This window comes from Zeus faber, assembly GCF_960531495.2.
Source record: "Zeus faber genome assembly, chromosome: 10".
Taxonomy (NCBI): domain Eukaryota; kingdom Metazoa; phylum Chordata; class Actinopteri; order Zeiformes; family Zeidae; genus Zeus; species Zeus faber.
This window is the reverse complement of record NC_137199.1, coordinates 20427602-20454762: the sequence shown is the minus strand read 5'-3', so window position 1 is coordinate 20454762 and position 27161 is coordinate 20427602. Positions and strand designations below refer to the sequence as shown.

Sequence of the window (27161 nt, the reverse complement as noted above, 5' to 3'; positions counted from 1 at the left end):
AAAAAACAACAAAAAACAACGCACCCGTCGAACTAGCGCGTGACCTCTGCTCGGGCGGGGACGGCCACTGTACACTCCTTCTCTCTCTGGTTGTCTCCGAAGAGTTGAATGCACTACACGAGGAGATGAAGCCGTACGGGTTCACCATCCTGGGCTTCCCCTGCAATCAGTTTGGGAAACAAGAACCGGGGTACAACCATGAAATTCTACCGACGTTAAAGTAAGAAACCCCCTTCCCTCCCTTCTAGGATGCATGGAATGAAAGTGAGAACCCCGGGTTCAAAATGACAGCTTTAGAGCTCAGCTATTAAAAAAGGCCTTAATAAAGGGGCCGAATGTGATATTTCTGCAGGGCTGGATGTTGAGAAGTATCACATTTGGGCAAATCCTCTGTCAATCAGCGGAGCTCAAATTAATCTGGTGGAATCCTTTGGACGTAGGATCGGTTTCTCCTCCAACCGAGTCATTGTTTTGGAATTAAGGCCCCCCGGTCATCCCATATCCCACCGCCCGGGCAGTACGTTGTAACCTGGCATTATTCGTAAGGTGCACGTGTCCGGGGAGCTCCGGGCCGATGAGGCGCGGCTGTGTTCGGCGCTGGGAGGAATGTCTGCCGATAAGCTGATAAGCCTCTTCCTGGATTTCAGGCACGTCAGGCCGGGCAACGGATTCGTCCCCAACTTCCTGTTGTTCGAGAGAGGGGACGTGAACGGAGCGGATGCGCAAGGCGTCTACACGTTCCTCAAGGTGAGTCTCGTCCCACCTGCAGTTCCAAATCAAAGTCACGTGGTGGGGGGCGGGATCTTGGGGTTTGAATAACGTGTGCCCGCCGCCGTCTCCTTGATGTCGCGCAGAACTCCTGCCCGCCCGTCGGAGATAGTTTCGGGAACCCCACCAACAGGCTGTTCTGGGATCCCCTGAAGGTCACCGACGTCAAGTGGAACTTCGAGAAGTTTCTGGTGGGGCCCGACGGAAGGCCCGTGATGAGGTGGTTCCCCAGGGTCAACGTTTCCGAGGTCCGAGCCGACATCCTCAAGTACTTACGGCGACTTTACGTCCAGCAAACAGTTGGTCACTAGATTTTTAGTTTTGTGATCAAATGCGTAGTGCGTAGCACCCCTCCTCCCATGATCTTTAAGTAGATTTGAAGTAGAGCGCCCTCATGTTTTCTTTCCTCGCGCCATCAGAAGAGCGTGCGACAGGCTCCGACAAGACGGAGGTGACATGCGGAATGAAGAGGAGGCTTGAAAACAAATCACTCTGTGGTGCCTCTTCAGAGTCTGGGGTCCAGGCCAGCTCTTTAGTGCATTCAGGCTGCCCTGCGATCCCACGGTGCCATGTCATCTCCTAAATACCGAACCTGTCGGACGCTGCAGCTGAAACGCGCAATATCTTCAATAAAAACCATCATGCAAATAAAAAGTAAATAAAAAAAAATAATGAGTCTGGTACCACCTGCTTTGTTTGTTGTTCTCCTCGGCGAGATGGCTGCAAACCTGAGCATGAAGGACGACGCTCGACGCAGACAGACATTTAGAATATATTTATTAAGCCAGTCAAATACAAAAAGTCTCACATAAGATGTGCTTTTGCCTACAGCAAAAAAAAAAAAAAAAAAAAAAAAAAAAAAAAAGGAACAAGGAAAAGAACAAAACTAGACTACAAATCGAGAAAATACAACTGCTAATAATTACAGCATACCTTTCAAAGTGCAATTCAGCTAATGTCTCATTTCAGCTCTCACCGATTCGGAATTTGTTCCCTAGAACTTAACTGGTTGGTTGATCGAAGGGGGACGCCCGTCACAGATAATCTGCGGACACATCTGAAGCCCCCCGCCGCCCCCCGAATACACGATAGGGGGAGGTGTGGGAACATGAGCACATAGTGAGTTTGTCGTTTTACAAACACGTCCGAGGCGGCGCCCGTCTTTTTTTGTTTTTTGAAAAAGCCTCCGAGCTCCTCTGACTTAAGCGTTGCAGCAGTTCACAGGTCGGTCGGCGAGGTGTAGGTTGCTGGTCATTGAGGCGGATTGAAACTAAAAAACAAACACAGCCGGGCGTCCAGGCAGAGGGCTCCTCTGAGGGGTGGAAACACTGCTGCAACGCCGAGTCAGGCGCTCCAAATACCGAGCGCCAATGGTGGGCTTCCTCTTCTGGCGGCTTAAATAGAGCGTGAAGGGTTCGGGTCGTGACACGGCAATAACTGTGATGTTTCTAATCCCCTCCAATGGATCGTTTAATTAATGCCTGGAAAAGACTGGGGAGAGGAAGCCGGTCATTGGGGCTGGAAGGGGGGTTAGTTATGACTGTAGCTCGGAACTCAACTCTCTGGACAGGTTGGGACTTCGTAGCGGGCAAGTGTATAGGATGCTGTAAGGTAAAACATAATAACGAGTGACTAAATCGTTAAATAAACTGTGGTAAAGTGTTGGGTTTAATGAGATTAGGTCCATCAGAGTGAAAAAAAAATTATGTAGTATGTGTATGTGCTGTTTGTCGAGTATTGTGTGTCTGATACAAACATGTCAATAGCTACAATATATTGGGATTACACTAACAACATAGAAAGAACAGCATTACTAAAGACAATGATTTACACTGAGTCAATGCAACTATCAAAACATTAGATTATAAATAAATTATCAATAATCACAATCATGTTTTTGGCATGATACCATCAAAATTCATTTCCCAAAATTTTAGTATTTCAACAATCACTTTTGAACATTTACACATATGGGACAGGTCAATAACATCGATGGTACTGGAGAAATCATCATAAATGAAGGAACATTCACATTACAATGTCTATGATTCAATGTACCTACATAATTATTCATTGTTGGAATGAATATATGTGGTTTATTCATATCTGGGAATGGCTTCCTTTTAACTCTACAAGTAACAAACTAGGTATGTAAAGTTGTTACATATTTGCAGAGACAATCACATAGGTATATTGTCTGGAAAAAAAAAATTAAAAAATAAAAATCAATGTCGCTAATTTCCAACCTATTTAACAAATGACTTCGGTTCCTGCATAGAATCATATGAAGCAGATTGAGTCTCAAAAATAATAAGTTTAAAAAATAAAAATAAAAAATCCAAAATAAATTTAGAATAGCGAAAAAACAGTGTTTCACAAATAGCCTTATAAAACGCAAGTATAAACAACATCACAATAGGATATCTACAGTTCAGTAGGAAAATTATAGTTCAAATCACACCTTGTCAACTCAAAACAAACTGATTCATGCTACTACCCAAGCTCCGTTTGGTTGGAACAGTGACGCTTTTAGTGCTTTCCGGGGTCAATATTCTGTCGCTCCCTTTTTCCAAAACCCGTCGCTGTGGCTTGATCTGTGTCAACAGGAAGTAAAGAGAGCGGTTAAACGTACATTGAATGTTATAATTTATTATTAATTACATAAGGCACATTGCGGCGATTTCCGAAATAAATTAATACAATAACACGGAATATTGATTCGAAATGGTTTTATAACTAGTATACCAAGTGTAAGAGCTTCCTCTAAAAAAAAAAAAAAAAAAAAAATAGTCCACAGCAACATATCTGCGCCAACATAGCAAACTATACATCCTAAGGGGGGGGGGGGGAGATTTGCCCTAACATATTTCCTGTTATTAATGTTAAATAATAAATTTCCATGAATCTTGAAATGAGAAATGCTCCAATGGGAAGTTGGGGATATTCATCTCGATATTCATCGAGAGTCTTTCCTTGTAGTTTCTATGTAGGCAGAGTGATAAGAGGGAGGGGAATCCAGTCGGAGCAGAGGTTGCCCGTGGCAACCGTCATTATTAACAGATTAGCGGTCGCATTCAGAAATAACCGACCGCTGATTGCCACTGTGTATACCACAGATGATAATAATAACAATAATAATAATAATACCAAGTATTACCTGCATTCTCTGGTGGTGGTCTTGAGGCTTCCCCGGTTCCTCTGGCCCCTCTGGGCTGCGGGAATGATGACTGCCAGGGAAAACCCTGCGCAGAGCACGGGTGAAACTGAGTCACATCACTGCACACACACACACACACACACACACACACACACACACACACACACACACACACACACACACACACACACACACACACACACACACACACACACACACACACACACACACACCACATGTACACACCAGCAGCGCACAAGGCCTCGAGTCTTCGCCCTAACCTAACCATCTACTCTGGACGTTAAAGCCTTCGTGAGCAAGCGGGTGGAGCTGCAGCTGGCGGGTTACTACTCCAGCAGTTTGGGGAGTAAAGCCTGAACAAAGAGTCCCTCCAGAGAGAGCCTCGGCTGGACCCTTACCGGGTTAACGGGCTGGAAGTCGCGTCCGGGGGGCGCGGCGGCTGCGGCGGCGGTAGCGCCCGCTGCGTTGGGCATCCGGGGAGGGAAGTGTACGGGCCAGCCCTCGAGGCCCTGCGGTCCCACCTGCACAAAGGGACCATAGTAGGGGGGGCTCAGCGGGCCGTTCACTGAGCCCGAGGTGGGGTCTGAGGTACGTCTTTCCTGCTGCTGCCCCTATGAGCGATCACAAGTACACACGTGACCCCAATTTAGTTTTTTCAATTTATCTTTTTTTTTTTTTTTTTTTTTTTTTTTTTAAATCTTTTGTTGTTGTGATCCCGATTGAGGGAGCGCCTGCCACGCTCCGGGAACGCAGCGCCCCACCCTTTTCCCACAGGCCGCTGCTGATCTTTCAACTCTAAAGGCCGCCCTGCCTTGCATGGACCCGAGGTTAAAGTTCCAACAAACAACTTGAGGGAGGGTTACACCCAATTTGTACGGCACTGTCAGGGAGAGCGCCGGCTGCCACAAGGGGGCACCGGTGTGCTGGGCCAAAGCTGTTTGCCGTGACTTCCACAGCCGTCCAAAACACACCCTTTTGCCTAATCTCTCGCCCTTAAAAGGCACACAGAGGAAGCACAGCCGCTGTGCCCCCCCCCCCCCCCCTTTTGTACCCATCTGACGGTAGCAACAAAAACCTGGTTGGACTTAGCGGAATGCGGTAACGTTACCTGTTTGTGGTGCTGCATCTGCAATCTCTCAAGCTTACATCTCTCCGTACGTTCCCTTTGACACTCGTTCTGCGCCTGGTGAAGCTGACACACACAGACACGCAAAAATAAACAAAAAAAAAAAAAAAGGACCGGTCAGGCTTGCGCGTGCATCGATTAAGCCTTTTATGATAAATCACAAATCAAAGGTACGTTTTTCACGGCAGACAGGGGAAAAAATGGCCCTCGGGCACTGGGATTCGTTCCTATTTTCGATCCATTTGGTCTCCGCGGACCTGCGTTTCAGGTAACACAGGTTCAGAAGTTCTCTACTATTGAACGCGGCAGATTCATTTGAATCTATCTGTGAGGCTGTTTTTTTTGTTGCTTTCCTCTGCCAAATCTGTGCAAAAAGCCTTCATCTGGCGCCAGCAGCCCGAGCTGTTTATAGCCCAACGCCCGTTCCATGGAACTGAATGATCGCTACTTCCAACAGTGATCACGCCGGCAGTACCAAAACACCTCATGACAGAACGCATCAAAAGGCACATTTGTAAATGTCGGGAGTGAAGTTTAGCCACAAAGCTCACAGGTGATGTTTGTTTAACCGTAGCGTGGAAATGAAAGTTATTAACTGTAGCAGCTGCTGTCGGGACACGTGAGCGACATGTAATACAAGGAGTCTGGAGTGATTCAAAACTGGAAACCTGGTACACAAACATCTATTGGTACAAGCATCATACTTCCTAAATATGCTAATCATGGTGATTTCTTTCTATTGAGCAGAAGGCGTGCAGATGTCTTTTCTAAAAAAATAAAAATAAAAAATAAAAAAGGATATGGACATATTCTCTGCACTGAAAGTATTATTATTATTATTTTTTTTTTCATCATTTGGCAGTTGTGTAATTGAATTTCATTGAAAAGCTCAAATGAAGAGCACAACCGATTTAATTCATGCAACGGCACACAAGGAATTGTCACATGAGCAAAGAAAAAGGCCGGTGGGACTTGGGATTCGGTGTTGAGCATTCAGCCAAGTGTTCCCTGAAATTTTGGCTTCGGCCTAGAATTAATTCCTGTGACATCTTCTCCGCCGATAAGTCATTCAGTGTTAAGTGCGCAGTTAAACTTCTAATTCTGTAACAGAGACGAGGGCTCCTTCTCCCAGTACCGGTAATGAACCAGATTGTGTTCTGAACATGTTGATCATCTTTATTCACCGGAAAATGAAAGAAGCCGTACAATGAAACAAACGGAGGAAGTGACCGAAGTGTTTACAAACTTCCTTATAATTTGGGGAATTCATGCATTCAAATTTTACACAATGAATCAAACACTGTAGGAAAGCATGTCGAAATTGATCGTTGGATGTTTTTTGGGGTTTTTTGTTTTTTCCCCTTTATATTAATACACACACACACACACACACACACACACACACACACACACACACATACATACATACATACATACATACATACATACACACACACACACATACATACACACATACATACATATATACATACACATATACACACACACACACTAGATTGTATGTGTAATATTGTTCAGCATGCAGAGATCTACGCTATTTTTATTCTTTGGTCTTTGGAATAATAGCACCAAATCGGAAAGCGCCGACGCCCTCCACCCACCTGGTTGGTCAGATTGGTCATCTGACCCTGCAGTCTCTCCACTTGTCGCCTCAGATCCTCCTTCTCCTCGTTCATGCGCTCCCGGTCACTCCGCTCTTTCCTGAAGTCCTCTTCAAAGATCTTCACCTGGAGTGCAAAACAGCAAGCGAGGGGTTAAACAAGGGAGCGTGCGCGCGTGTGTGTGTGTTTACGTTAACATGTTTGCATTTGGGCATCACATTTCCATGTCCGACCTGTTCCTTAAGCACGGCTATCTGAGTGAGTAACTCCTGCTTCTTCAGGTTGCTGGCCGCGTCGCCATGGTTACCCTGGCCAGGTGGCGGCTGGGTCGCCGTCGGGGAGTGCAGGTTCAGGGCCTCCTCTAAAGCCTGCGACCGAGAGAGAGGAGATTAACCGAGACAGACGGGGTCACAAAGTCCCTCCTCCGACTTCTGCGCCGCGATCGCTTGCTATCGTGACACAGGACATCCCAGCTTAGTGGTCCCCAACCGAAGCTGTTCACACCTCCACGCTCTGTTTTACACCTAACAACCTCCATCTGTTTTACACCTTACAACCCCCATCTCCCTGCTGCCGCTGGCAGCACGACACGGAAAACGCTGCGTGAAATGATCAGAAGGTCACAGCTCAGAAATCATAGAGCAGATTAATTTTAGCTTCAGCAGAATAACTTCTCTGTTTGTAGGCCTGCGTCTCGCAAATGACCGCACCAAGACTGTTTCGGTTGTTGTTTAGCAGTTTGTTGGTTTCCGCAGTACTTACGAGAACATTTTCAACATGTAACCATTGCAAAGTTCGCATACCACTGTCCTGACTGGCTATGATCCTTTTAATTTTTGTACATTTATATTCATCCCAGATTTATTTAAATGGCGCATTACAACAAACAGCCATTCAATGTATTCGTGTTAGGTAGGGGGTCCTGGGTCCGCCATCCCCAGCAACAATGCACTGATCAGGCATACACAAAGAACTGAAAAACAGCGGTGGTGGGTTGGATAAAGCAGCTTTGGTGCAGCTCTGGTACACCTTCTAGCAATTTATGACTCAAGAATGGGGGTCAAAATTCCCTCCAAAAGACCACCCGAAGACCTCAGGATCTTGAAAAACACTGAAGAAAACGTTATGCTGGGATGCAGCATCAACAACTTTTGAAAATTGTAGATTTGTACGATTGTGACGAATGGATGACAAGCACCATTTTCTGAAAATGGCTCAGAAAAACCCACTTGTCTTCAATGCACCTGGACATCCCATATATTTTACGAGGGTCTAGGTGTCTGGGTCCTCAGTTTCATGAGGCTAGGGTTCACAATAAGCCATTTTATACAGTACCATCAAGTTCAAAAATATGCTGTCACATTGAAATGGTCGCTATGACCGCGCCGTGGACCCACCGGCCGGTCCGCATTTTTTTTCCCACCAGTCACAACACACGCAAGACCAACCCTGTTGAGGCGTTGGATCTCCTTCTCCTGGTACTCCCTCTGCTTGCTGAGCGGGAGCAGCTGGTCCTGCAGGTAGCGGATCTTCTGCTTCAGCTCGGCAGTTTCCGAGTTCAGGCACTCCTTCTCCCCCTGAAACACACAAACAGTCCAGAGATACATTATTTACTGATTTTTGCTGCTGCACACAACCTTTCAGAGAGTCGACACAGAGAGGAGATAGTATTTTTAGACAATCTTCAAGACCTTTTGCTTTTTTACATTCAAATGTTTTTTTTTTCTTTTCATGGGGATGGTAGCTCAGGCGGTAGAGCTGGTGGTCTAGTGATCCAAAGGTTGCTGGTTCGATCCCAGGCTCCTCCTGCTAGCATGCTGTAGTGTCCTTGAGCAAGACACTTAACCCCTAATTGCTCCTGATGGCTGCGTCCGTCGGTGATTGAACAATTGTAAGTCGCTTTGGATAAAAGCGTCTGCTAAATGTAATGTGGTATGGAATGAACAAACAAAACAATGTTTTGTTAGATCGTGAATGTCATCTATTAGGTCAAAAATAATTTTAAGTCGACTTTATATTAAGACTTTAATGCATCCATATAGTCAGTGCATTGTCAACAGCTAAATATATTCTCTAAGCGCTTGTGTTGCTGCATTCATTTGAACCCACCAGCTCATATAATGCAATTGGGGCTGTGACAAAATGCCATTTTTGTTGGCAATTAATTTCTAAGAATATTAATAATAATTGATAACAATTTTATTCTCTTTATGCCACTACCATAGTATAAGCCTATAGTAGTGTAATAATACACATTTGATTAAAGTGAAAATAGACAACTCTTCTGCTTTTACTCATCATATAGAACGACACCATCAGCATTTAGATTGTAACCTATAAGCCTCGCTTTCACCATGCAATTCTGTCTGCCACCGGGTACGATCTCCAAGGAAATTGAAGGCTCGATTTACGGCCCAAAAAAAGTAGGTCCACCATTGCCCAACCATAGGGCTCCCAATCACTGTCCCACACCAGACAAAGTGGAATGCAATCTCTCAACTAACTTGCAACTTTGTTGTGTCTAAATGGACACAATATCTAAATAAACCGATGTAATCCTTCACGATTTTGAACAGTGGAGGTTTGGAGTCGCGCGTGCCACACAACTTACTTAAAATTCAATTTAAAATTGTGACAATTTCAATTCATCTCTTCAGTGAACCTGCTTCTTTTCTCTCTCTCTCATTTCCAAAGTGGTGTTGATCATTTCTTCACGGAGTTCGGCTCTGAGGAAAACGTAATCTTGTCTTTGCGACAGCAGTGCAAACAATAACACCACTTGGAAATGCTGGGGGGGTTTGAAAAGGTGTCTTGTTTATATTTTAATGACAAGGAGCCATTTAATGGCATTGATGATTAGAACATTAAAATTCAGGTAGACAGCAAATTAACCTTACCTACTATACTCAATTGCAACTACAAATGTATTCTATTTGCACATTGGTTCAAAAATCCCCCCCCCCCAAAACAATTTGGATGGAAACATGATCGTAGAATCTAACAATCTAACTATTAAGTTATCTAATGATTGTGACAGCTGTAAATGTAATATACAGCTCATTTGTTGGAGCTGCTGGGAAACAAACTCTTAAAAAGGTGTGGGGAAACTCAATTTGGGGAAGTATAAAATTCCCCTGGGTGACAATGGAATGGCTTGTTACAGTTTTTTTTTTTGTTTGTTTTTTGAGCTATTCAGATAAAATAAACACTAAAAGTACACTAAGACCTGATTAGCACTTGCACACAACATGGGTGTGAATCACAACCTAACAACGATATTTGCAAACATTTGTGGTTGTGGCGTCTTTACGTTGTTGTGCGATAGCAATAGCCTTATTAGATTGTAAGCTTGAATTAATTCCAGGGTTGTCAAATAGGCTTTGTACTAAGCATCAACAGCAAATTAAAGTAAGTGAACGGCCATGTTCTATTTAGATAGAGATTACGTATCTACCATATTGGATGGTGATAGCAGAATGCTTTGATGAGTAATGGCAGTTTACGCCAAATAGGCCCTAAATTATATTCGGGGCAGTTCAGACATGCTGTGGTCCAAGTTTGGTGAACATTGGATCAAATTCTAAATGGCAGCCATTAAGAGCTATACGATTGCCAGAGTGCCACCTATTGACCAAACAACCCCATATTTTTCCCACAGTGAGTCTTACCCTGGACACATCTACTAAATTTAATGATGATAGAAGAATGCGTTGCTGAGTTATGGCAGATTATGTAAAATAGGCCCTACCCAGACATTTTTTGTAAACTTTGAAAATTAATTGGGGCCAAACTATGGTGCGTAGCAAATATCTTTTTGATGAATTGTATTCGAGGCATGACACAAGGAATCCATGGATGCGTTTCTACGACCAGCGGTTCAAAAGTTATTTGACAAAATGTAAAACTGGTCATTATAGCGTCAGGCACCATCATATATATATATATATATATATATATATATATATATATATATATATATATATATATATATATATATATATATATATATATATATATATATATATATATATATATATGTATCAGTGCTTGGGTATTGCTGGTCCATAAATTATAAATAATATCTAAATTTGATATTTCCGAAACTAGTAGGCAGCACGCTAGCATTTCCGACAAGCCTTGAATGCAGTGGTGCAACCTTTGAAAAAAAGCCTTCTCAACTTGGAGAAACAAACTCTGCTGTGCGTCCCACACATGCGTGTTAAATGACACTCACAAACCACTTATGTTGGTGCATGTTCCCTGGAAAAGAAGGATCCTAAACTGTTCAATTTAATTTCATGAATAGATAGTTACGTGGCTGCATTATTTGGAAGAGAGAATTGGTAGGTAAATAATAATGATATTTAGCTGCTGATTCTGTTTTTTCCACCACCATTTCCACTTTTAATCGCATAAGACTTAAGTCATTTATTAAGTAATTAATTGATAGATACAGGTGCCAAAATCTGAGAATTTGCTGCTTTTCTGTTGTGTTAAATCATCATAAATTATATATTTGGGGTTTTCTGTCGTTCAGACAAAACAAGCAGGTTGTAAAAGTCACCTTCGAAACTGGGTCTACTGTGTAGGAGAGCAAAACCTTACTCGCTACGCACACTACACTATAGGGACCACACGTCAGGTAGTGTGTTCACACATGGTCAGGTTTTTCTCTGTCATTTTCAACAGTGTGTTGGGTAAAGCGTAATGGTTCAAAAGGCTTCAATTCGCCATCCCTACTGCACAGTTTGTGTTATCGAACTATCGTGCCACCCGAACTACAAACACTGGCCTGGCTGCTTCCAAGTACATTGGCTCACTGCGGACTGCGGGCCACACCCTGCACATTTACAGCACATTGGATGATAATGTCACAAAGCGTCTTACTCTAAAACTAATCTTGTTCCATTACCCAATTCAAAGTTTTTGAACATTGGTGGTGAAGCACAAAAGTTTAGCTACTTTCATTCAAATGTAGTCGGTTTTTCACAATTTTCTGCTCCGTATGTGGATCGATTTGGATGAAACTTGAACCACGAGATGTCCCGGTTCTAACGATACTTCAACCGTGTCCGTAGCAGTAGTAGTCGTTCTGTTCCGGTCACTTTTAGCCCGAGAAATTCAGGGGAAAATAATAAAAATCCAAACAATGACAATAGAAATAAGAAAATCTGAACAAGAATGAAAACAACACCCCATGGGGCCGCAGCCCTCCCCAGGCAAGAGAAAACATTGTGGCAACATTAATACTAGTCATTCAGATTTCATTACCGTAACATTTATTTTACACTATGATCGGTAATATTCCATTTAAAACAAATTCAGAACACCAAAGATAAAGGATACAAATGATAAAAGCAGGCTGAATAAGGAAAGGCTGAGTCCTAAGTCATGGAAGCCATGAGATCCATTTAATTACAGAGGTCCCCAAAAAAAACACCTACTTAAAACCCAGTGAGCAGCCTACAAGGAGAAAAGCCTCTGGGAGTACCTGTGGCTTCTCTTAAGAGCACCAAGAAAGACTCCTACAGCTGTAATTTTGAGTATCCCTCTGCCGACGCACCCTCACCTGGACGTTCTCGATCTTGGACTTGGCGAGCAGCAGCTTCTTGTCGTAGTCACGCTGCCTCTGCTCCCGCTCTGCCTCCAGCTCCAGCACAGCCTTCTGGGAGTCCGCCAGGCGCTGTCTCAGGTCTGTGATCTGAGAGGGAAAGATGAACGTTTAAATCGGGGAGGGATACAGGTCAGCCACGCCTCCCTACACACCATGTGTTTATTAGTCCCCTATATAGAGGCCTCCCCAAGAATATTGGAAGTGAAAACTTTCATTTGATTTTGGTACCGAACGTCTGATATACACTTCTTACAGATGTGGACAAATTTGTTGCTCCCCTTTGACGAAAAAGAACCCACAATTTTCTGTGAAATAACTTGAAACTCACAAAATAAATTGACATCCATCATTGTTTATTCCATATTTAATAGAATCAGACCTTGCTTTAGATTTTTGATTCAACTGAATATTAAACATAATAAAACAAATGAAAACGGCATGGACAAAAATGATGGGACCCTTAACCTAATATTTTGTTGCACAACCTTAGAGGCAATCACTGCAATCAAGCGATTTCTGTGGCTCTCAATGAGACTTCTGCACCTGTCAACAGATAGTTTGGCCCACTCCTCCTGAGCAAACTGCTCCAGCTGTCTCAGGTTTGAAGGGCGCCTACTCCAGACTGCATGTTTCAGTTCTTTCCATAGATATAAGATAGAAGCCCATTTCAGAATAGTCCAACGTTTTGTTTTTATCCATTTTTGGGTGCTTTTAGCTGTGTGTTTTGGGTCATTATCCGGTTGGAGGACCCATGACCTGCGACAGAGACAGAGCTTTTGACACTGGGCAGGACGTTTTGCTCCAGAATGCCTTGATACTCTTTAACAGATTTCATTGTGCCCTGCACAGATTCAAGGCACCCTGTGCCAGACGCAGCAAAGCAGCCCCAAAACAAAACAGAGCTTCCTCCATGTTTCACAGTAGGTAGGGTGTTTTCTTTGAAGCTTCATTTTTTTTCATCTGTAAACATAGAACTGATGTGACTTGCCAAAAAGCTCCAGTTTTGACTCATCTGTCCAAAGGATATTCTCCCAGAAGCATTGTGGCTTGTCAATATGCATTTTAGCAAATTCCAGTCTGGCTTTATGTTTTTCTTTCCTCCTGGGTCTTCTTCCATGGAGTCCACTGTCACTCAAAAAGCAATGGATGGTGCGATCAGATGTACCTTGACCTTGGAGTTCAGCTTGTACCTCTTTGGAAGTTGTCCTTGGCTCTTTTTCCAACCATTCGCACTAGCTTTCTTTTCAATCTGCGGTCGATTTTCCTCTTGCGGCCGCATCCAGGGAGGTTGGCTGCAGTCCCATGGACCTTAAACTTCTTAATAATATTTGCAACTGAAGTCACACGAACATCAAGCTGCTTGGAGATGGTCTTATAGCCTTTACCTTTAACATGCTTGTCTATAATTCTTTCTGATCTCCTCAGACAACGCTCTCCTTTGCTTTCTGTGGTCCACACAATGATACCAAACAGCAGAGTGAAGAAGAAGAAGAATCTTTATTTGAGTGACTCCTCCATTAAAATAGGCTGAATGACTGATTATAGGATTGAAGACAAGATCAAGTTCAAGAGATTATTTGTCTAATACCAATTAAAGAAAACAGTTAGTTTGAAATATAACTATAATCCAATTATTATTAATCTTTATTAAGGGGTACCAACAAATCTGTCCAGGGCATTTTAGAATATGATTGATCTCTTTAGCAATAATGTATCTCTTTTCACAGTTTCTTTGCTTTACTCTATGACATACCAAAGACATGCAGGTATACATGAGAAAATTGCTTTTAATTTCATCACTTTTCAAGAGGAATGAAGCATTGTTTCAATGAGCTGCAAGGGTATCAACACATTTGTCCACGTCTGTATATAAAAAGTGAGTGTATTTATACAGCTTGAAACTGTTCGGTACAAAGTGTTGACTCTTAAGAAAAAACACAACGTAAACAAGGACATGTTGCTCTCTTTGTGTAACAGACGGCTTAATGACGCAAACGCATGCATCAAGGGTTTTGCTGGTGAAACCCAGAGCTTCACGGTGTCCCTATCTGAATAAGTGTTTGTTTATGTGTTTGTGGGTACGGGGGTTTTGTGGATGTGCGAGTGTGTGCGCGAGTGTGCGCGAGTGTGTGCGTTTTCTGCCTGTGACTACACCGCAGCAGGAAGTCAGTGGGGGAATTCCTAGTTGAAGTGTGGCGATCACAATAAAGATGGTGCATCATTGCAAGACTGCACCTTTTCCACTGGACAAACTCAAGAGAAATAACATTTATCTGCTCAGTCGCTTACAAAGGAGAGAAAGCCTGTTGCTTCTGATGGGATTTGCAAAAACGTACACACACACACACACACACACACACACACACACACACACACACACACACACACACACACACACACACACACACACACACACACACACACACACACACACACACACACACACACACACACACACAGGGTTAGGGTTCTCTCTTCTATGGACTTTCACCTTTTGTTGCCGGTTGGCATTAGACCTTGAAGTGAGACCAAATTATTAAGGTAGGTATTAAGTACAATAATGATGAAAGTAAATAAAATTGTGTGGTCCTTACTTTAAACATTTACACAAAAGAAACCTAACATTTAAAAATGGGAGTGAGAACATTATTTTGATGTACCTGGAAAATTGTGACAACTAGAGCTGTCACAATTAATGACCCGATTGCTATTATTTAAGCAGATTGTGTGTTTTCATCCAAATTTAAGGGAATTCAGCAATAAATAGAATGCGAATTAGGTGCATCAGTTGGGTTGGGGGAAATACACTGTTTACCCAAACAATCTTGAATGCCCATAAATTGCTGATGTAGGTGTGGGAGATGAGGGTGGGTGTTTAAGAGACGGGCTGCAGGTGACACTGGCTTCTACCTGGCACGGCGCAGCTGTACCAGGTTTGCCTCATCAGCCACATTCGCACTGATTGGTCGGACCCGGTCTTATGTGTTGTTTTGTCTTGCGTTGGGAATCGCGGGATGCAGAACGCTGGAAGGCTGTGGACCAGACCGCAACCAAGCAGGAAGCGGACCCTGATTAATGCGCTGTTGTTTTATGTTCCCGTTTTGGCCAGCGAGCCTTTCTGTTCACAATTAATAAAACCATGTCGGGGCCCCACTGCCTTAAAGACTCCTCCACTCCCTGTGGGTAGAGAATCCCACAAGTGCCATCTATACAGTGACTTTAGAGGGCAAGGGCACCAGATGAAAGGCGCCCAAGAGCCTAACCACCGAAGCGCAGAGCTGGAGAACAGGTGGGACTTCCTCCACTGCCAGCTGGAGGGGTCACCGGTGGATTTTGGGTACAGATTGGTCAGGGTTTGACACTTTAATGAGTGAGGCTGGGGGAGTGCGCTGACGGTCGGTAGGGAAATGTGAGAGTTGCATGGCGTGCAGTGACGCTGAGGGGACGTTAGTGGTTGCTGAAGGGTCAGAAGCAGAGGAGTCTCTACTGGGGTCTTCCCTGGTCCCAGTGGTCTCCTCCACAGATGATTATTCACTGGAGCAGTCGCGGGACAATGCCCTACGCATGGCCTTTAAGCGGGTAGTTAAAACTGATGGGGAATTGGTGCACCCAGTCGCTGCGCTCACTCACCCGTATTTCTCGCTGATTGGGGACAGGTTATATTGAGTGAGCGTTGACAGTCTGGAGAGGAAATGAACCAGTTGTTGATTCCGAAAATCCGCTGGGAAATGCTTTCCCAGGCCGACCACCATAACCTGATGGCGAGTCACTTCGGACACCATTAAACACTGCAGCGGATAATGGCCCGCTTCAATTGGCCGGTCATTTGGGCAGATGCGCGTAAAGGATGTGCCGCATGTCCCGAGTGCCAATAAGTCGATCCTCCGGCTACACCAACAGCACTGTTGAGTTGCCTGCCCCTTGAGACACCATCGAAAGACTCGGTATGGACCTCATCGGGCCATTAAGACAGCATTGTTTTGTGTTGGTCCTTGTGGAATATGCAAGCCGGTACCCCAAGGCAGTGCCATTGAGCAGTATGACGGCCAAAAGTGTGGCACAGGCACTGTTTTAGGTCAAGACCCGAGTCAGAATTCCGAGGAAAATCCTGACCGACCAGGGTACTTCTTTTATGTCACATAAACTTTGGGAACTTTACGAGCTGTTGGGCATCTGCTCAATTTGGACCGGTGTGTGCCATCCCAAGACCGACTGCCTGGTGGCTCGGTTCAATAAGAAACTGAAGAACATGGTTTGTAAGCTTGTGCACTACCATAGCTGTAATTGGGATAAATTGTTGGACCATCTGTTGTTTGCGGTGTGGGAGGTGCCTCCGGCCACCACGGGATTTTCTCCCTTTGAACTCCTCTTCGGCAGGAGACCCCCGGGGGTGCTGGACCTAATTAAGGCCGTACTGCATGCCCGGACATCAACCCAAACTTGTGCTGGCAGAATTGAAGGCCATGCTGGACATGGGACTGGTAGAGGATTCTACAAGTGGCTGGTGTAGTCCCATTGCGCTGGTAGTTAAGTCCACTTCTGCGTAGACTACCGAAAAGGTGAATGGGGTGTTGAAATTAGATGCGTATACGATGCCCCGGCTCTATAAACTCCTTGCCCGGTTTGACACAGCTAAATTTTTTACGACACTGGATTTAACCAAGGCAGATTCCCTTTTGGAGTGGGCTGGGGGCCGGACGGCTCCCCGGCCTAAGGTGGGCAGTGGGGGTATGTGGCCGATGAGGGAGCGTGGTAAAACAATAGGCTGCAGGTGACGGCACTGGCTTCTTCCCGCCGCAGCGCAGCTGTACCAGGTCCACCAAATCAGCCCCATAAGCGCTGACTGGTCGTATCCGGCTTGAAGTGTCTTCTTATGTGTTGCTTTGTCTTGCAGTGGGAATCACGGGATGCAGGGCGCGGGAAGCCTGCGGACCAGACCGCGACCGAGCAGAAACTGGACCCTGATTAATTCTTCGCTGTTTTATGTTCCAGTTTTGGCCAGTGAGCCTTTCTGTTCACAATTAATAAAAAATATCACACCGTGCCGGCGCCCCACTGCCACAAAGTCTCCCTCCCTAAACCCATACCTGTGGGTAGACTCCTATAGTATGAATAATGTATTATTAGAAGTGTAATTTTACACCACTATTATAGTGGCATAAAATGAACAAAGAATGTGTGAATTGAAATAATTTGTCTGACGATTGAACCACAACAAAACTGTTAATATCATGACAGCCCGAGTGACAAATCGTCAAATGTTTCCTTTTACCGCCTGGCACCCATACAGTACAACAGCGTGAACACCGTACCTTCTGTTCAAACTGTGACTTCATGGAGTTCCACTGAATGTCCCACTGCTTATTCACCTCCAGTACCTGCGAGAGGACACGCAGAGTGAAACACATGACGCAGGAAGAAGAGCACACACAGACTTTCCCCTCGTGGCGAAAGAGGTTCCAGCGGTGAAGTGCAGAGTGAGACTCACATCCTTCCTCTGCTTCTCCAGAAGCTTGATCTTCTTTTCGTACACCTCCAGGTCACAAGGCTTTGTCGGGGTTTTCTCTGCGGCTTTCCCACTCTGTGTGTGTGTGTGTGTGTGTGTGTGGGTGTGTTGGGGGTGGGGGAGGGGGGTATAAGGGGATATGAAACATTCCTTTATGACCTAACCTACAGTCTTCCACCCTGTCAGCTGTTCCACCACAATGACAAAATGTACACACTGACACACAGCATTACAGTAAATATGCAGTCACAAGACTACTCAACTGTTCATGTATCAGCATGTTTCCCCACTATCTTCAAGAAATCATTCTCAAGGACATTTTTCATGACCCATGTATTCATGTATTCATATTCCCCTGTCAAATCACACGTGGTTTTGTTTTTTTTTCCAACTTTTTTTTGCTGACAAGACCAGGAAAGACTGGTCAAACTTTCAGAGTGATTCCCAGGAGTGATTCTCAGACGCTTGATAAATATATGCACAGCTTTTCAAGGACACGTGAAAACCGTAGCAATGTCCATGAAGAATAATACGGAAGCAATTTCTGACCTTCTGCGGCGTGGTGACCTCCATCTTGGGTCTTACACTGGGAGACTCCTCCTTGGCCGGCTCCTCCTCTGCCTCTGGAGGTTCCGTGTCGGCTGGCTCTGCCGGGGCTGCTCCCCCTGTGACCAGCTCCTTCAGCTTCTGATTTTCTAACCTGAGCAACAGAAGCAAAATGTGGGAGTGAACGGAAGCCCTCTTCCCTTTGTTTGTGGAGATCTTGCCAGTCGTGGTGTCGGGATTTGGGCTGGGAACACCCTAGAAGACCAGACTGCAGTTGTACAACAGTGATGGGGATTTTGCTGGAGAAGTATGATAATATTTGCATTCGTAATGACGTTCAAGTCTAGTAAGACACAATATGCAGCCAGAGTAACTATTGCATGAGAAATTAGTTTGTTTAAGAGCTGACTGTTAGTGAAAAGTTGTTCTTTCACTCAAGACATAAAAAAAATAAATAAATAAAAAAAAGCTGAAATGGAAGAACCCACCTCAGCTGTTCCAAGTCACGATTTCTGAACTGGTGGTCCTCTTCCATTTTCTTCCGAAGCTCGTTGTTCTCCTGTCTGAGCTGCTCACAGAGCGTCTAAAAGAAAATATCACAATCATCTATCACGTACGATGGCTATACCCGCATGTTTACTTGTGTGGTGGATAAGAATAAGAAGCGTAGTGAATTTGCACACAAACTTGCCAAGTTAGGTTTGTCGTCATACTTGTTTGGTCATGATAAACAGGAAAATATAAGGCTCTGACGACATGTTCCAAAAGTTTTCAATGAATTCTTCTTTTATTTATTTTTTTTTTATAAACGTATAAACGCCCATTCAGTTCCTCATGCTGGATGTTCTCCATTGTGCACTGACCAGCATGACAGAAAACTTGATATAATTGTTATATTTGACTAATCTGGCCATCTTAAAACAGGTCAAAAGGCACATAAAACTTAGAAGTTAATCTCACAGGCCAATTACAAAACTCAATAACCAATTACTAAACGATTTTTAATGTTTTAATTTTCATTAAATCATTTGATTTGAACTTCCTAATAATATTGACAATCATTCCATGAAAAGCTTGTTTGTGGTACTCAATTACAGTCTTACAGGTTTTTAATTTGGATAATTTTGTCTGAAGTCCACAAAAAGTCCTCCCACCGTGAAGAGAGGACTCCAATAGCATTATGGGGAGTCTTGTTTATGTCATCAATATGAGATATACATATTTTTTTTCCAATAATTTCAACTTTAGCACAAACTACCGTTTTTTGTTAGTCTAAGGCCAAACCTCTGTGAGCTTGTTGGGTGGACTACATGAGAAACACATAAAATCTGTGGTTGACTTGCAATTTGAGGGAGTTGCTAAAGGTCAAAAAGTTAAAAAGCAAATATTAAATATGATAAAACAACCCATTAGTTTTCTGTTGTGTTTCTCGTGAAACATCTCAGAATTTACTTAACAAACAAACTTAACAAATTGAGAAATCAAACACCTTAAATAAAAGAGTCTAATATGAGGTCAGTCATTCCCAAACCCTCTAATTATGACTTAAAACGCACACACAGAGATGAGAAAAAACGAAAGCCCAGTCACATTTCCCATGATTATATATGAGCCACCTGTAGGAGGGAGGTCCTCTGCTCATTCTTCTGGACCTTGGAGGAGAGGTGGTGGAACTCCACGGCCATGCGGCCAAGGTGGGCCAGCAGCTGGTTTGGGTTGGACTCCTCTGCGAAGATGCTGAAGGAGCTCTCCAGTCTCTGCAGCTGGCTCGCAAGCTCCGTGTTCTCCTGCGGCAGGACAGGGATCATGCCGCCGCCGCCCGCCACCGCTCCCGCCTGGACGTCACACAAGACAGAGTCAGTCCTGTCGGCCCCGCTGACCAAACAGACGATTGAAAATTCAACCTGTTCGCAACACTCAACGAGTTCGCAAAACCTAAGGATCATGGTGTGCATCTTGGAATTTCTACAGTTTTTAATTCCACCAGAGGAAGCTTAAATATTATAGGGCTGGGTATTGGGCACAATCTCACGATTCAATGCGGATATTTATGAGATAGCTCACGACACGATTCTGGAGCGATATATTGACATTTTATACGTAATGAGAATCGCTACCAACTTTTCAGTATAAACATTTAATTGAACAAATTGAGTATAATACACAGATTATGTATTTAAATTCATTTGTGGCTATGCTGTATTTTATTTAAGTGGAAAATGGTTCCATAACTTCCAATATGATGATGAAACAATTTAATTAAAGGAGTATTTATTTTCTTAAACCCAGGCCTAATAAACTTTAAATAAAGAGTGTCTAGCGCTACACAATGCATCATATTTCTATTGTTATTGCAAATTCATTAAATATAAAATGACACATCACAACCGATCACTAAAACATCAGAGATAGTGAGATATTTGGAAATGGCACACACAAATTTTGCTTTGTGGTATTTCACACCACCATAACAATATTTTACATCATAATCGCATATCCACCCCATATCGTGCAGACTTGTTAGTGTCTTCATTTTACTGAATTAGATCGCCTACAATTTCCCTCCGGGGACGAATAAAGCACCCATCTATCTATTGATCTAAGACTGTGTCGTATTAAGGAATTCTCTAGGGCATGTGAATCAGCGACACGAATACTGCCAGTGGTAATCTTGTACTTTCCCTGAGCTGAGTCAGACTGGGTTTACCAGTATTGAGTTCATTTGGCTGTTTTTTCACTGAGTCACCACTCCTGATATCTGACAAGGCCAATAGAGCAGGGGCTAAATAAAGCTCATTGTTTCCCATAGCATAGTAATTAGTGGGAGGGGCCATACACTAATGGTGGACAGCTGCTCACGCATCCTGCATTCAACACTGGGAATGTTAAAACATATATTTCAGTTGTTCATCAGATTACAGTGCACAATTTATAACAGTGTCCATAACATGTGAGGCTTCAAATTCAGAATCTCTTTTCCCTGAGTATTTATTTACATAACACAGTGTTGAAAGTTCCACCAAGTTGAAAGCTGACTCATCACCACATGGGACAAGTCGTATTTTACAATATAATATTGTGTGCTTTTTTTTTTTTTAAGAAGGGAATTTATACAATGAACAGACTCTTTGTAAGCTTTGAAAGGTTAAACAGCAGCTTAGGCATGTTTAAAATAAGAAAAGAAAAAAAAAAAAAAAGGAAAGGTGCGAGCCAAACAAAAAACAAATAATTCCTCATTTTTTACCATATGTGAGCCACCGCAGCAAAACCCGCATTGTAGCGCATTTCAAAAATTGCCAAGAGCAGCCAAATAAGTTGAAAGCCTTTCTAGACGGAAATTGACATTTTCCAGATTCGTGTTCCTTTGTGGGGTTTTTTATCTCTCAACGTATTTTCAAAGCCGAGTTTGATTTATAAATAGTAGATAACTGGAGTTAAATATTCCCGTTAGATTACATGGTGAAACACAGTTCACTTACAACGCCGATCGATGGTTTCCTTTAGCGAGCGTCCAGGTGAAGATCATTCCACCATATTCCATGTGATGTGAAGTCACAATGTGGAAGCGTTTTGGTAGAGTTCACCCTTTAAATCTTACGTGTTTTATACACGCACCGGGATTCATTGTTGTGTAGGCGGCGTAACACCCGAATAAGAAAGGCGACGTCACCGTTCTCCGAAGGCTTCGCGTCAACATGACGCGGAGCCTTCGGAAAACTGTGAGTGATTATCTCAGAAACGCAGTTTGCTGAACCTTCGTCATTAACAAGTCATAGCTTTAAAAATATTTGCTTGAATGACACAAGTGACACCTTGTTTTGAGGCTCTGATTGACGGCACCAAAAGTACCTAAAATCTGTGGTGGGTCACATATTTGTTTTTAAACCCCGACAAACAATTTCTAGGTAAAAGACTATAGATGAAAATCTTTTATTTATTTATATCTTTTTTTTTTAAGTATCAAGAAAGTGAAGTCTCATTCAGATTTCTAATAGTTAAATATATGCAACATTATTAAAAAACTTTAGCAAATTAGCTTGAAAGTTGATCATTTGATTCATGTAAGTGTCACATGAATTCTGGCACTTACAGTTGGAGCATCGGACGTCTTCTGTTCCACATTCACCACCTCGTACTCTGATAAGGTCTCCTGGAAAGACAGAACATTTGTAGAAGTTGGGGACAACCTCACATCGTAATGCAAAATAGGAGGCACATTAAAGACGGAAACAAAAACTTAAGGAGTTCAAGGAATGTTGTCTCGACACATCACAAGTGAAATGAAAGTAGACACTTTCCAGTTTGGAAAGAACCAGATGACACAGCCGGACAACATTCCAGTGACAGTGATCCAAGATGTCACCTGACGCAACCCCATCAACAACACACTACCAACATTACTCACTATCGGCCTCTCGGGCTGAAGGGCCTTCCCTGGAGAGCACGGCAGCTCCTCCCTCAGGTCAGTGCTGGGGATCCCATGAGGCTTCACGTGAGCTGAAACAATCCCACGGTTACTACAATGGCCAAACTATCGCTCGAATATAAGGCAAGGAGAAGTTGCTTTACTTTCGTTGTACATGTGTCACGTTTGGGTGAAGTGCGCAGCGGCCTCCGTTCAAATGTGAACGGCTGCTGCCTTGAGCTCATAGTTACCGGGAAGTCTGCGAGGCGTGATCTGCGCTTCGCCCTGCGTCGCTCCTCCTGTGCAGAGACTGGCCGCGAAGCTGGACGACTTCAGGGCCTCGTTGTCCCTCACCAGCTCCTCCACCCGCTGACGTAGCCTGGATGCCTCAGATTGGGACTCCTCTAGCAGGTCCCCTGTAAAAACACAGCGGCGCCAACTCTGTTCCATTACCCGTCCATGAATATTTCACACAAGATAGCCAACTACCTACACGATAAGACAACACTACAGAATAGCTAGTGGTGCAGAAGCTCTCACAACAAACGTTAGTCTGTTACGACCGGTGTTGTCAGACTTAAGTGTTTTGATGATTGACTTGTGCATTAACTCCATTTGCAAACGGAAATCCAAGACTTTTGCAATACTGGGTATTCATTTCTCACATGATATTGATACACATGAATACCATAACGCAGATTCATACTAGGACAGGCATGTGTGCCCCATCCACCTACCTACCTACTTACTTACCTATCTAAAAGTTCATATTAGTTTTTACATGCGCAACTCAATTGGTATGTATTCTCTTTCTATGGCTGCCTCAGTAAATAAACACAATTTCAAATAGTGACAGCTGTCTTGTTTTTTAGTTAATGTAGGCTAGAGCTTTATTTTTTTTATTGGTATCTTATCTCTGAGCACAACTTGGAACCTGACTAGGACTCAACTGTCATGATTCAGACTCGAGACTCACCCACAGGTAATTGGGATTTGACTCAGACTCAACTTTGCTGACTCAAACACTGTCAACTCAAGAGTCTACTCAGAATCTAGGCGAAATTACTCCACTAAAAACGTTGGTTGTGAATAATACTTGTGTGTAATGAATGAAGGGGATGGTCAATACCTGAACACACAGTCATCTGAGATAGGCTTGCTGACGTTAACGCACCACAACAAAGGACAAATGACTAGAATCAGGTTTCACCGCATTCCATTTTTTGTTGACATGAGACGATTGAACCTTTGCGGCGGTATGTGTGTTTTAATTGGAATCTCAATGGAACTTTATTTTACAGATGCTACAAGCTGAAGGTTGAGCTCAACCCCTGTTATCAACATCAGTATCCAAAGGTACAATTCAAAATCTCATTACTCAAACTCATCAGATGTTAGGACGTGCAACAGGACACCTGGCACGCAGAGCCAAACAACAGCTGGCGTCCGCCCCCGTCGCCAGAGCCGTGATGTCACCAAGCTGTTTCAGGCACCTACCTAAGCTCTTCAGTCCCTTCATCCGCTCCCTCAGTATGCCGTTCTCCTCCAGTAGCTGTCGGTAGCTGGTTCCGCCTGCAGCCTCCTCTCTGGCTTTGGCCTCGCTCCCACCTGGGTCATAGATCCGATATGGGCCTTTACCTTCCATAGCCACGGCTTCACTCACTAGGCATGGTGCTCTGAACTGAAGTGGGGGTGGGGGGATAACACACAGTTCAGAATGTGTTGTTTGTACAGCGTACATACTCCAACCTAGGCCGTGAAATGTATGGGGGCACACAAACAGATGAAACAATGCAAGAGCCTTTTTCCACTTGCATAAAGGAGAGGCCCTAGACACAAAGCACTGATTACATAACATTTTTATTATGGTTACACTACACACACCTATTTCCCTTTACAATGCAAAGGGCCATTTAAATGTTACCCTCAACCAGGGACTTCAGCAGGAGGAATTTTAGGCCAAAACGTTTTTGCAACCCACATAAATCAAGTTGCAATATGAGCCGTAAAGCATTGAAGGTGGGCACCCACAAAGACGGGACCAGCGATCATGCATGGGAGCGTGGGTCACTGTATGAAATGATGTCACATAACCCTCAAGCTCAAAAATGCACTAAAAACTCCTTTGTAAGGGGTGCAGAAACACAACAATACAAAGAAATACAACAACCAGTGGGCCTGTTGCTTATAATGGCACAGATCTCATGCACCCAGGCATCCTGAGTAAAGAGTTTACTGTACCCCCTTGGAGTCTTTTCGCCCTCTTTTCCTCTCTTCGTTCATAACTGAAAAAGCAGCAAGTCTAAAGGGATCCAGTCCAGAGAAGAGGACAAGGACCGACAGGCAGGTTAGAGATGTTTAACAACAAGAAAGCTGATCACTGACAAGAAACAGTATCACATTGTCATCATCCTTTCCATCAGTGTGTCAAGTTAAGAGCTGAGTAAAGGTTTATGTGGATTGTGCGGATGTGGATATTTAACATTAACTACGGTTATGCCCGGGAAGATTGTCTCACATTGTAAAGTATGAACAAGTAAATGTTTCATAAACCCTTCTTGAGGAGTTACAAGCAGGGCTATTCAACTGGCGGCCCAGGGGCCAAATGTGGTTGACACATCAGTATAGATTCACCCATTGAATAAAATAAGCTAGCAATAAAAATCAGAAAAAAAAAAAAACACAAACATCACTAAACTGCTAAATAAAAAGCAGTTTCGCCTGTCACCAATCACAATCTGTTCACTCACTTTCTGTCAAACTTATAAGACTTATTACACATTTGTTATTGAGCTGGTAAACACAGGACTAAGTCTGGAGATGCTATGTGTTGAAATAAGTTAAAAATGTTTCGTGTTCATAGTTAGATTAATGTGAGAAAAACCTGATGGTTAAAAGTGATATATAATGTCTATACCGAAGCAGTATAAAACAATAGAGACTTTTTAGATTTGCATTTCTTGGGTGTTTTGGTACATTTTATTTTACATTGTTTTTAGATTAGATCAAATACTTAATTCATTCCCGGGGGGGGGGGGCATTGCAGTGTAACAGCAGCTCAAATACAAAATAATAGACAACAATAATGAAGTAACATGAGTGGAAAAATAGAAGATAGAAAGAAAAAAAATAGCGCTAGACAAGTTCAATTTAGCAAAAGATGGCAACATCCAATAACCTCAAACTAAACAATAAAGCAGCCAAGTTGACAGCGTGAAGGAACAAGACAACAAACGATCGTGTTGACTTGTAGGAGACTGGGCTGTTAAATAGTGGCCAGCGCGGCCCCGACAGAATGCAGTTGAATAGCCCCGATCCGACGTCTCAGATGAGGCAGCTAAGCTGCGGCTCGCTGAGTTGACTACAGTGATGTTGGCTAACGCCGATAAGAGGCTTCGCTGTTGTCATGCAAATAGAGAGCAACGCTAGCTAGCGGCCGAGGCGGTGTTCGGCGACCGTCGAGGGAGCGCTCCCTCCGCTCCCATGGCGGTCCCGTGAACCGCGGCGGGAACAACGCTCCCTCCGTTCGCTGCCGGCGCGGACCGCCACACAAAGGGAACAAAGAGGCGCCTGTGGTCGTCTACCTTCCTGCTCCTTCCCCTGCTCGTTCGCCTCCTGCCAGACACGGCTAATGCGGAAGCGGGCGGCGCGGTGCAACCTGGGAAATTCCACCCCGCTCCGCATTCGATGTAAACAGCGGTGATTGACGGCCGAGCGGGCCAATGGGCGCGGCGCCGTCGCGCTACGTAAACGCCGCGTAAACGTGGACGCCACGGGAGGGCCGCCGCTGCGCTCTTTTAAAATCGAAATTCGCTAGAAATGTACGCTCAGCAGAGGCAAATCATATTATAGTATGTTTAGCAGAGGAGGGGGGCATTTTTGTCACTTTGCTGTTCATCGACAAACTATTCTTCACTTTTGTAATTTCCCGTTATAGCACTGAGTAGTCCCCTCCTGGCCCGCGACGCTCACTTTTATTATTGTTATTATTTTATTTTCCGTTATTAGGGGACCCGCCGGACCCGCAGGGCTGGAACCCCATTGTTAATGTTTGGGGAAAGATCCTCGGAATTTTTAAATCTAAAACGATCGGGAACACCAACTTCGGCAGAACCTTCAAGCGCGGTTGAGGTGTCGTCCAAACCCCTATGCCACAAGGATCTCGACCAACTTCGGCATAAAACACAAACATAGTTGACGCCTTGTTTGAGTTCGCTGCCACAAACATGTTGTTGTTGAAATTTAATCCAAATCGATCCACATACGGAGCAGATACTGTATTAGCGACAAACCAACCCAATTTAGATCGATACTACAGAGACGAGCCAATGCATCTCACGCCGAAATATGTCCAACCCTGCTAAAACTTTCTGGAACACATACTTCAGCATAAGCT

The 27161-nt window shown here is 43.8% G+C and overlaps 2 protein-coding genes across 4 annotated transcripts in view; one reads left to right on the top strand and one right to left on the bottom strand.

Moving 5' to 3' along the window:
• The window catches only part of gpx3 (glutathione peroxidase 3), a 5459-nt gene extending 4060 nt beyond the window's left edge, over positions 1–1399 (top strand). Inside the window, exons 4-6 of the mRNA XM_080008373.1 lie at positions 103–220; positions 648–747; positions 855–1399. Of these exons, the coding sequence (XP_079864499.1) occupies positions 103–220; positions 648–747; positions 855–1079 (443 nt within the window). The 3' untranslated portion in view covers positions 1080–1399. The remainder of the gene's footprint in view (positions 1–102; positions 221–647; positions 748–854) is intronic.
• A 240-nt stretch (positions 1400–1639) lies between these two features.
• On the bottom strand, positions 1640–26366 carry tnip1 (TNFAIP3 interacting protein 1). Of its 3 annotated transcripts, none has more exons than XM_080007854.1 (19): positions 26350–26366; positions 25007–25067; positions 24263–24446; positions 23017–23181; positions 22766–22857; positions 22451–22510; positions 19977–20195; positions 18849–18943; positions 18364–18514; positions 17797–17889; positions 17621–17686; positions 12264–12395; positions 8143–8271; positions 6928–7062; positions 6695–6820; positions 5055–5138; positions 4345–4557; positions 3926–4010; positions 1640–3362 (listed from the first exon to the last, which is right to left on the bottom strand). In XM_080007854.1, the coding sequence occupies exons 2-19, from the start codon at positions 25046–25048 to the stop codon at positions 3298–3300; spliced, it is 2136 nt and encodes a 711-aa protein (XP_079863980.1). In that variant the 5' UTR covers positions 25049–25067; positions 26350–26366; the 3' UTR covers positions 1640–3297. The 3 variants fall into 3 exon arrangements, with proteins under 3 accessions (XP_079863980.1, XP_079863981.1, XP_079863982.1); XM_080007855.1 differs by having other exon boundaries at positions 4345–4467; XM_080007856.1 differs by lacking the exon at positions 4345–4557.
• Positions 26367–27161: the final 795 nt, after the last annotated feature.

What these genes read in the sequence shown, in the direction of transcription:
- tnip1 (XM_080007854.1), bottom strand. Translation starts at nt 25,048, where the DNA reads ATGAACGAAGAGAGGAAAAGAGGGCGAAAAGACTCCAAGGGG. An exon ending in GAAGGGACTGAAGAGCTTAG is followed by an intron (nt 23,182 to 24,262) that starts GTAGGTGCCTGA and finishes GTGTTTTTACAG; the next exon opens with GGGACCTGCTAGAGGAGTCC. An exon ending in AGATGCAGCACCACAAACAG is followed by an intron (nt 4,558 to 5,054) that starts GTAACGTTACCG and finishes GATCGCTCATAG; the next exon opens with GGGCAGCAGCAGGAAAGACG.